This window comes from Phoxinus phoxinus (assembly GCF_949152265.1).
Source record: "Phoxinus phoxinus genome assembly, chromosome: 19".
NCBI classification, from domain to species: domain Eukaryota; kingdom Metazoa; phylum Chordata; class Actinopteri; order Cypriniformes; family Leuciscidae; genus Phoxinus; species Phoxinus phoxinus.
In genome coordinates this window covers 14,083,243-14,094,772 of record NC_136894.1, presented here as the reverse complement: position 1 = coordinate 14,094,772, position 11,530 = coordinate 14,083,243, and the positions used below count along the sequence as shown (strand labels likewise).

General features: G+C 35.9%; 1 protein-coding gene across 2 annotated transcripts; it reads right to left on the bottom strand.

The window, feature by feature from the left end:
* Positions 1 to 211: 211 nt before the first annotated feature.
* adck5 (aarF domain containing kinase 5) lies at positions 212 to 11,319 on the bottom strand. 2 transcript variants are annotated; one of them, XM_079590992.1, is made up of 15 exons: positions 11,148 to 11,319; positions 9,184 to 9,275; positions 8,913 to 9,062; positions 7,110 to 7,185; positions 6,515 to 6,715; positions 6,238 to 6,378; positions 5,367 to 5,480; positions 4,831 to 4,962; positions 3,791 to 3,874; positions 3,625 to 3,706; positions 3,415 to 3,493; positions 3,239 to 3,330; positions 2,751 to 3,003; positions 2,420 to 2,536; positions 212 to 1,454 (listed from the first exon to the last, which is right to left on the bottom strand). In XM_079590992.1, the coding sequence occupies exons 1-15, from the start codon at positions 11,169 to 11,171 to the stop codon at positions 1,352 to 1,354; spliced, it is 1,740 nt and encodes a 579-aa protein (XP_079447118.1). In that variant the 5' UTR covers positions 11,172 to 11,319; the 3' UTR covers positions 212 to 1,351. The 2 variants fall into 2 exon arrangements, with proteins under 2 accessions (XP_079447118.1, XP_079447119.1); XM_079590993.1 differs by having other exon boundaries at positions 6,515 to 6,710; positions 11,148 to 11,303.
* Positions 11,320 to 11,530: the final 211 nt, after the last annotated feature.

The following is an 11,530-nucleotide window of genomic DNA, read 5'->3' as shown; positions in this document are numbered from 1 at the left end:
TTTGCATCTTGACATTCAGAACAGACAAACATGCGGATACTCCAGTGCTTTCAGAGTCATTAATCTTCCCTACAGACACGGGTCAGTCTCGGTCTGCAGATAGTCTGACCACTAGATGGGTACAACTAAAAGCAGATTTCTCTTAGACTTTCTTTTTCAAAAACACTATAAACTGCCAAAAGAACAATATAATCCATAAACCACATAATTAGCTTGACAGTGTTCATAAGGGAAGCGAAAGAGAGGGTTTCCTTTTTTTTCTGCGTTATCCTGCAGAAAAAAATAATGCAAGCTTTGCAATCGAATGTGGAGGAGACCTGCATACGTCACCATTCTGTCATTTTCACCGGAAGATCCAGTTATGACATTTTAATGAACCATTATGAGGTCAGAAAAGAAAGAAACATACATGGATGATTTTTTTTCCCCCACAATATGATTATAAGATGCATTAACAAAATAGAAAGGGTTTTATTTTATGCCAACTTTTAAAGGGATAGTTCACCCAAAAATGAAAATTGTCATTACATACCTTCAAGTTGTATACATTTTTTCTTCTTTTGAACAAAAAAGACAATATTTTAAAGAATGTTGGTAAACAGACAGTTCCTACAGGGTGAGTAAGCGACGACAAAATGTTTATTTTTGGGTGAACTATCCAATTCAATTGTAATAGAGACTCTAGGAGATAGAAGAGCATCAGTTTGGACTCTGACAAATCCAAATATTACACAAACAAAACAAATAATAGCCTCTTATAAATGATTTATATTCAAAATGCATTGCATTGTAGATTATTACACACAAATGTTTGACAGCGTAACACCTCTCAGTTGCAACTGCGTATTCGCCATCGATTTAATCAGTGAAATCCATATAAATACAAAACAACCTGGCACAATTTAATTATAACTAGTAAAAAGTTTTCTATAATTGCCATTACAATAAATGGTTAAACCTCATGAGGTAAAAGGTTTAAAGCATAAACATTTACTTTGTTCAAAGTGATTTCCCCGCCATTATTGCCACCATTAAATGATCATCATGACTCATTTTAGTGTTTCAGAGGCCAACAGAAGAAATGAATGTAGGTCTCACAGTTTCTTGAATGAAAGAGGTCTTTTAAAATGCAGGAACATCATAACTGATAAAAGCAAAATTAAAAAGTGCTTGGCTTTCTGTGAAATGCAGCTCACCAGCGCTTATTTCAAAGAAAGGCAACAGAGAGAGAGAGTGTGTGTGTTTGTGTGTGTGTGAGGTTCCTGAGAGCCCAAGCTCAAGTGAAACTCATTAAAAGAACAAACAGCACTGAGAGCAAAGCCATAGTGAAACCAGGCTCAGAGGTGACGCTTCATTTCAGAAACTGATACACGTCCTGGTCCAGCGTGATGATATTGCAGTAAGACAGCAGCTTAAGCAGAGAGTGAGTGACACTCATGAGCGCCATCTCTGACCTGGAGGAACACAGAATGACGTCTGATGCTTATTACACACAAACCATATGGTTGCCATATGGGCTAAAACAGCAAGCTTGATTTCAGTTTAATATTAGTTTCATCTGCCACTGAGATATCAAATCATGATATGGACTAGTGTCTGTGAATACTAGGCACAAAAAGAACATTTAAATACAAAGTCTGCTTATTCTCTATGTCTCTGAAGAGTGGTACAGCTTGTCCACTACACACAAACTCAAGTATGCAAGCTTCGGAGCTGCTCTAGTCATTTCACCAGCATTTCACCATTTAATGTGATAAAGATATAATCAGATAATTATTATTGTACACTAATTGTTGTAATGTATTCATTACAACCCACCAAAATAAAAGTTTGGTTTAATTTGAAAAAACTACGACATACAGTAGAATGCAGAGTAGATTTAAAGTAACAATAATAATAATTAAAATTATTAAAACTTAAAGGAATAACTTTTGTTCATCACTTCGTTACAAAAGAATGGTAACATTTTAATTTAATTAGAAAAGATTAAATAATTGTTCATGTTTTATCCCTTCAATTGATTATATCTGTTTTTTTGTTTTACAATACATTTGTATTAGATTATAAATCATTTAAACATTATTAAAATAAATATTATTTTAACAAATCATTAAAGTTTTAAGAATCCAATTAATTAGACATGCTTTATAATTATTCAAATTGAATTAAACTATTAAAACAGAATCGATAAAAATGTATGAAAAAAAAAAAGAATTTGGGGGAAAAAAATTAAGTATTTCCCCATAAATGTAATTTTTGTTAAACTTTTAATAAACAGTTAAATTGTATACGTTTATGCTTTCAATTAATTAGACATGCTTTTTGATGACTAAAATTTAATTTAACTATAAAATGGAATCCAGATTTTTTTTACAAAAAAAAAAAAAAATTTGATTTCATAGAGTCCTAGTGTCATCACCTTAAAGCGAATTCAAACTTGACAGTCTCCCAAAAGGACCAGAACCAGCGGAAGACTGACAGTCTGGGAAGAATCCTGGTGTCATCGGCTAGAGTTCTGCCCCATCCTCTCACAGCACTGAAACAAATTAATTTTATATTAGAATGATGGATAGCAGAAGGCTGAACAAGATACAAATTCTAAACCGATCCATAAATACGAAAACTTACATGGGGCAGCAGTTATTCTACAGCATTCAAGAAGGAATAGGACAATGAAAAGAATATAAACACAAAGATTTTTGGGTCACTACTAGAGCCTAGCAGGTGCTAGTCCTTTCCTAGTCCCCTACCACTTGGCCATGATGAAGTAGCGGTCGACTGGAGCTCCCAGAGTGATGTTGATGCAGCGGACCGTGTTAATGTTCCTGAACACCAGCAGCATGGGCCGCGGCATAGACTTCAACACCTGCATGATTTGATCAAAGCGGTTCATGGCCATGTCACGCATGTACGACGTCTCCTCTCGAGTCAGGATGTTACCCAGGCCCATTTCCCACATGTTGATTGGCCGCTGCAGAAGCATCTCACTGAACAGGAAGTATTCTGAGAAGGTCCAGTGAGATGCAATGAATATGATAATATCAAAATACTTTTTACAAAGAGTAATGTGAAAAATTATTACAATTACAATTTAGTTTTCTAATGTAACATTTTAAAATGTCATTTATTCCTTTGATATAACAAACATTTTCAAGAAGTATTAGTAAGCAGAATTGAAATAGTATACATATTAACCGCCTTTTGTCACGATAAAATATGTAAGAAAAGACTGCTTTACCTTTGACCCCGAGCTGATTTGCATATGTCTTCATGCCGGCTTCATCCCGCAGGATTATGGATCGCCACAGCTGACACAGAGCCGCTCTGTCACTGACAGAGAGAGAGAGAGTTTCCTGTCACCTTCTGTTTCACGTTGACTCCAGTGACTGTATTGTTTGTTTCTCATGTTCTCACCTTTTACTGAGGTTTTCATACAGCCCATGATCCAACAGAACTAACTCAGCTTTTTTATCTGGACCTCTTCTTACCAGTACTAAAATGAGCAATATTTCACATGGGCGACACTCATGAAGGAACATCTGGGTCATCATTATTTTGAGCATCATTATGTGTATTCATTCATTCCCAATAAAACATAGAGCCATATAATGACAGTAATCTCACCATTTCCAGGATGAGGATCAGCGTGAATAAAGCCGGTGTAAAAGATCTGCTCTGCGAATGTGCGGACGAGTTTATCAGCTGCCTGAAACACAGCCAGAGGAAATGATGGACATTTAATGGATGTGAAGTGAGCCGGTTCATTTATAACAGATGCCACTGAACTCACGTCTTTCAGACTCAGTCCCTGACGCTGAATCTCCTCCACGTTGTTGATTTTACATCCATCACAGAACTCTGCTGTGAGGACCCTCTACATGGACACGAGACACGACGTCATAGTTAGTATCCATTTACACTACCAGTCAAAAGTTGTAATGTTTTTAAAAGAAGTCTCTTCTGCTCACCAAGGCTGCATTTATTTGATTAAAAATACAAAAATTCATTAATTAACAATACAGTAATATTGTTAAATATTATGGCAATTTAAAATGAGAAATTGTCTGTGATCAAAGCTGAATTTTCAACATCATTACTCCAGTATTCAGTGTCACATGATCCTTCAGAAATCATTCGGATTTGATGCTAAAAAAACAAATTATTATTATCAATGTTGAAAACTGTTTTTTTTCAGCATTCGCTGATTGGTATAAAGTTCAAAAGAACAGCATTTATTTGAAATAGAATCTTTTGTAACATTATAAATGTCTTTACTGTAACTTTTGATCAATTTAATTCATCCTTGATGAATAAAAGTATTGATTTCTCTATTGATCAAATAAATATTCTTACTTACCCAAAACTTTTGAATGGTAGTGTTAATAAAGCTTTCTATTTCAGAAAAATGTTGTTCTTTTTGGACTTTTTATTCATCAAATAACCCTGAAATAAAAATGTAAATAACTGTTTTTTTTTTAACATTGATAATAATGAGAAATGTTTCTTGAGCATCGAATCATCATATTAGAATGATTTCTGAAGTATCATGTGACACTGAAGACTGGAGTAAAGTCTGCTGAAAATTCAGCTTTGATCACAGGAATAAATTACACTTTACTATATATTCACATAGAAACAGCCATTTTAAATTGTAATAATATTACTGTTTTTTGTGTGTATTTTTAATCAAATAAATGCAGCCTTAGTGAGCAGAAGAGACTTCTTTTATAAACATAAAAAATCATACCGATCCAAAACCTTTGACTGGTAGTGTATGTGTGAAAGCTGGAGACCAGAAGAAAGACTTCACCGTCATATGGAGATTCTCACCTTGCTGGTCAGATCCCAGAACACTTTGGGCACAACTATAAACTTAAAATGCTTGAGTTCCTCTGCACAGCGTTCAGAATTCCTGCCTTCATTCTCAAAATCCAGCTCTTGTGCCAGCGTTCCTTTCAAGTCCTATCAGCATCATGGAGAAAAATAAAGAAACAATGAGAGATTGTTTCCATCCGCCTTGACCTGACTGCATTATCTACTACAATACACGGATCCATTCAGAATTACTAAACACAGAAACAGATAAAACATTATCCTGAATGTGTGTGGAAACAACGTTAATGAACTTGAATGTGTCGATGCATAAATAAAACTTGCGCATCCTGTACGTCACCGCAGACCTATTTAACTTCATTATAATCCGCATCCATCAAAACTTTACCAGCGAGATGCTAGTTTGCTTTATCCAGCCATGAAACGTAGTTTGCGTATCATCTGGCCAGGATTGGAATGTTTTAACATTCCTTGTTTTGAGAGTAAGTTTTGATTCCATGCAGTTTTAAACGCATTATATTTCACACACTGACCTTTAAGACCCAGCGGAAGCCAAAGCTGGGGTGCATAGATTTCACTAGGTCCAGCAAAATCTCCAGAGTCCTGATATCTCCATCAAAGCGATCCCTGAGATCAATATACTGCACCTGAACAACACACATCGACAGATCCTCATAACAACATCCATGCATCAATGTCCACTGGATCATCACTTCTATTATTCGTATATCCCCTGTTCTTGCAAATACTGAAAAAAAGTATTGACAATACTGCACTGGACTATCAAATCACATTTAAAGAGTTAGTTCACCTAAAAATGTCAAAAAATTCTGTCAGTAATTACTCAACCTCATGTTGTTCCAACCCCGTAAGATTTTCGTTCATCTTCAGAACACAAATTAAAGGACAAGTTCGGTATTTTACATTTAAAGCCCTGTTTTCAGATAGTTTCTGATGAAATAGAATGGTTAAGATTGAAATTTGGACACATGCTGCTGGCCCGAGAATTTTCGGTTTCTGTGGTAGCAGAATAAAGTCGTTATTTTTGTTTGTTTTCTCGTCGCTTGATAAACTTATGGTTGAGCCACTGTAGTCACTTGGACTATTTAAAACATTGTCTTTATTAACTTTCTGGGCCGGCAAGTTTCAATTACAATAGAAGCCTATGGAGGAGTGAGACAGCTCTCAGATTTAATCAAAAATATCTTAATTTGTGTTCCGAAGATGAATGAAAGTATTACGGGGTTGGAACAACATGAGGGTGAGTAATTACTGACAGAATTTTCATTTTTGGGTGAACTAACCCTTTAACCAATTAAAATATCATCTATCAAACTGATGAATCAAGTAAAATGCACATAAACTGTATTTTATCAACAGTCATCAGGTGCAGCCCTAACACACCTTTACAGCCACAGGTGTCCCATCATGCAGTTCGGCCTTGTGTACTTGTGCCAGACTCGCAGCAGCCACAGGCTCATAGTCAAACGTCCTGAACATTTTATCTGGAGTCATGCTGAAGTCCTCCTGGAATAAAGCGTCTACCTAGAACAACATGGATCGAGATGGATTTGATTTAAAAGTGATAGATAGATTGATAGATAGATAGAATGATAGATAGATAGATAGAGATTCCAGCTGAATCTTAATGTGTTCTGCTTCTAAACCTGAAGCTGCTCACCTCTTTGTATCTTCTGTTAAGGGCTTTATCCTCCAGCACATGCAGGGTGCGGATGTACTCTGGAGGTAGAAGATGGTTGAATGCACACAGTCCCTGTCCCAGCTTGATATACAGGCCTCCGTTCTGGATGGCTCCGTCCACCATATTACTGGCTGCTCTCTGATGACACGCTGACATGAGCTCTTCATACTCTGGACTGCTCTGGCGACAGGGACGGAAACAGAGTTTAGAGCTCACAGTGTTTGCCATTTTTACTGTTTACTTGTTTTTTATAACAATGTTTTGCACTGGATATATTTGTGCATAAAACGTCATAAAGGTTTAAAAGCATAGTTCCACCAAAAATGAAAATTACTCACCCTCATGTCACTTTAAACCTGTATGACTTCATTTCTTTTGGGGAACATAGAAGATCTTTTGAAAAATGCCTCAGAGTTTTTTTTTTTTTTATGCATTCTAGCCATTCAGGTTTGAAACAACATGAGGGTGAGTAAATGAAAAAAAATTGGGGGTCCTGTCAAACAATTGAAGACTAGAAATACCCCCCCCCCCCCCCATATTTTAATAAATATGTTTTACGGGGGTATAAACCTACCTCATCCAAGCCACGCAGAACAATGTTGGATGTCCACCAGTAATCTGCTGATATCATCAGCCCGACATAGATAGACCTGACGTGACACACATTCAGATGTACATCTCAAATTCAGCCACAATACAGGTACAGAGCTGCCAACTTTTGAGTTTAGCTTGGAGTGAGATTTAGGGGAGTAAAAAAAAAAAAAAAAAAAAAAAACTTGCATCACAATAATTGTAGGCTATTGTGATTGTCAAAACATTTGGTAGCCTAACTACACATAATTGTATTAAGTTTAGTGACAGCATGGTGCAATAATTGGTAAAGGCTACTGCTTTTAATATTGCTTGATACAAATTTTACAATTTAAATGTAATTCTTGTGGTTTTCTTCCGATCTTGATTCAATTTGGATCTATATTAGGTAGGCTACAGTAGATGTTATTTTTTCTCAAGAAAGCAAATCTCACCTAATGCTGTAAACATAGACTACAGAGAGCCCTGTCAGCTGGTATTATTAAAGGTTAAAAATAACAACTCAAATTAAATCTAGGCCTAATGCGATTTTTATTACAACAACTTTATGAAATTTAAAGTTGTAAAGAAGTAAAAAATATAATAAATATGTAATATAGTGCACATATTTAGCAAAATACTAATTTATACTAATACTAAATATATTATAAAATAATAAAAAATTCTAGCCAACTTATGGTCATTAAATAGCTTTCCTGAGGTAAATGTAACGTTATGTAACATTGTAGTCTACTCCAGCTGTTTTATTGACCTCTTTCCACGGTTGGAAAACACTGATTGGTCGATATTATGTATGAGGCATATACATTTCGGTAAGTTGTAGGCTACTGAATCTTTCAACATACCTATTGATCATTCATGTTTATTTACTATCAACTAGGCTAGTAAAGAGAGATGATCGGTTCACGTGCCATTTGAACTGAGGCGCTACAGCGATCTGTCAAATTTAAAAGCGCCAAAACGGTATTTATTGTTTGAATTTCGTAATAAAATTGACAGAATCTGAGAGCTGAGAATTTGTTCCATATCAAAAGTACGGTAACCTTCTCTGTCTAGTCTGTCGGTATCGGTGTCTTCTTTGCTTTGCAATTTTTCTCTGCGTGAGAAAATGAATGTGTGGCGTGAGAGCGTGGCAGCTCTGCAGGTATGTCAAAACCAAAAGCAAAATCTGACATCTAGAGATCTGAGAGCCTGATGGGTAATATAATGTCATACACTAACTTTCAAAAGTTTAAGGCTGGTAAGATGTAAATCATCTTTTTTTAAGATGAAAAAAAGTCTCATACTCACAAAGAATGCTTTTATCAGATCGGAAATAAAGCAAAACCAGTAATACTGTGAAATATTATTACAATTTAAAAATGACCTTTTGCAAAACGAATATATTGTAAAACTTTAAATGTATTCCTGTGATGTCAAAGCTGAATTTTCAGCATTATTACATTATTATTACTGAATTTTCAGCATTTGCAGCTCAAGAAACATTTCTTATAATTATCAAGGTTGAAAACAGTTGTGCTGCTTCATATTTTTGTGGAAAAGTAAATTATTTGATAAATAGAAAGTTAAAAAGAATGGCATTAATTTGAAATTTAAATCTTTTGTAACATTATAAATGTCTTTATTTTGTTTTATTTATTGCACTCTTGCAGAATAAGTCTTAATTTCTTTAAAAACAAATACTGACCTGTTGAATGGTAGTGTATATAACAGAATTTAATATTAGCAAAGCAGATTTCTGATATTAAATAATGTTATTTTACACAAGATTATTAAAGAGCTTGACCTGCAGAAGCGCCCGACTCCCTCTGCTAGTATCTTCATCTTCCTCTTCTCTCTGGGCTCTGAGACCACATATCGCCCCCCGACCACGAGCGGCACCCCCGCAGAGACGCCAAACAACAGCTTCCTAAAGAGCCTGTGACTCTTTACAACTCTAGAGGAACAAACACAATCCAGCATCACTGGCAAAAACCTTGTTCGTATACCTACTATAACATCCAGAGTGTTTTTACCCTTAAAATGAAGTCAGACCCCATACAGCACATGAAACACACCTGTGTGAGGAGAAGAACTTCTGATGTTCGTGTGGACCTATGAGCCGAGGACATCTCCGTAACAGAGACATATGACGCCGACACAGCCTTAACTGAAGACAATACAAATTAAACACCAGTCAAACTGCAAGTTCACTCAATAATGTGTTACATGTTGAGAGAGAGAGCAACAAACATAACAATTTAGGCAAAATTTGCATTTAGTATGTCTCTATGGACACAGATTATTCGATTTTGAAGGTTCAAGCGAATTGTGGAAAGAAATTTTACATTTTTACACCTGCTAGCATGTCAAAATATCTCAGAGATGATCTGTGAGGTGTGTTTTCATACAAATCAAGTCACCTTTGTTGCTATGGCGCCTATACAATACAGATAGTTTCAAAGCAACTTCACAGTAGTTGTCAGTACTTCACAGTAATAAACAGGAAAATAATGATAAACGATGAAAACTTTATCATCAAATATGGGGGCAATTCAAATTCAGCTGTAAACTGGCTCTACAGAATAAAATAATGTGGTTATTCAGCTATATTCAGTTCAATGCTGATTTAGTTCAGTTTGTACACTGCAACACAAGAGTTTCCCCATCAAGGCCGTGCGGGAAACGTGAAAGAAGGGGGAATGTTTATAGAAGCAGGGAACAAAATGTTTTTACTCAGGCGGGTTGATTTGTGGACAGGTCAGGGATGTGCTCCAGCTTAAAGGTCTCTATAGAGTATGATAAACAACAGCCCCTCGTTCTCTTACACACAACTGCACAAGTCGGCAAAATCTCTGTGAGCCAATGATCCAAACAGAGAGCTTCTGTCCTAGAAAGAGACTTTAAATCAATCCCCTTCCAAAAATGTTCTGGGTAACAACAACAGAACCAGCGGAAATTCCAATATAACCCTGACAGTGCCATGGTATCAGATGGTAACTAAGTACATTAATGAAAGCACATTTTCAGGATTGATAGGCAAATTACAATATGCATGTACCCTGGTAATACCATGTCACTACAAAGTATTAAAAAAAACACCATGGTACTACTGTGTTGCATATCCGAAATAGGCGATTGTTATGGCACATGTAAAAAAAACAATTAAATGAAACACAGTAGTACCATGGTACTTTTTTTTAGTTATAGCAGTAGTTCTCAACCTTTTTTACTCTAAGGTCCCCCATAGTCCACTACAAAATCCCATGATTTGTATAGTTGTTTGTAATTTACAGCTTAAAAATTAAGGATACGGATTTCTAAAATTATTTTTAATGAAAATTTCTACCCAATAAAACATTTTAGAGCTTGGCATAACTAGAAAAATATATATTATTTATGAAAAAATGACAATGGAGAATGTATTAATTTAGATTTATTTTCCACTACAACCAGTGTTACATTGTAAAACGTGTTATTAGCAAAGTCCCTTTAAGTCTATGCTCACCATTGTCATCAAAAATGTAATTCATCATAATGTATTCATAATAATTCTGAACGTTTTCTTTTTTGTGCACCGTTTGAAGGAGTGTTACAACAGTAAACGGTAACAGTAGTAACTATGTTATTTGAACTATGGCTCCCATGGTAATGTTTTGCAAGGGTGCTGTCAAGTGCCAGACTGCAGGACAGGCAGTATTTCTTATACTTCTATTCTTATACTTGGATATAATAGTTAGTCTTTAGTTTGGGGTTTAAAGCTTACACTACAGTGATAAAGAACAAGGCATGCTTTGACATTTTCTCTGGCCTTGACTGCTGATTCAGGATCAGACCTGCACTTCCAGACTGGATAATGAAATGGAATATAATCTTCCATTTAAATGCATCTCCATTAAATCATGAAGTGTGAAATCGAATACAGTGACCTTTCTTTCATAGAGAATATGACTGCATCATACTGATCAGGCAGCTCGAGCACATAAGCAACTCACTGATCGATTGAACAACAGCAGAAGTGAGCGGGTAATGCTGCGCTTACCGATCTAAATGTCTCTGCCGCCATGTGTCCGGTCCGGTCGGGCTGATGATGATCGCATGAGTGAGAGCTGTCCTCAGACTTCGCTCTCTCGGACACTTCCTCTCGCGCTTCAAGATCACGCACGCGTGTAGTTGGGAGAGCGCCTGCTGGGACATCATCAGTCACGTGACAGTGGTCTGACGCGATATTGTGCTCCCCCTCATAAAAATGTGTGTTTTTGGAAAAATGTAGGCATTCAAATGCAATAAACAACTAAATAAATAAATAAATAACATACAGAAAAAATGTTACATAAAAAAATATGTTCACGTGAGGTGCAGTATGCCTTTAATTAAAGGGACAGTACACGGAATTACAAAAATAAATAAACCTACATACGTACA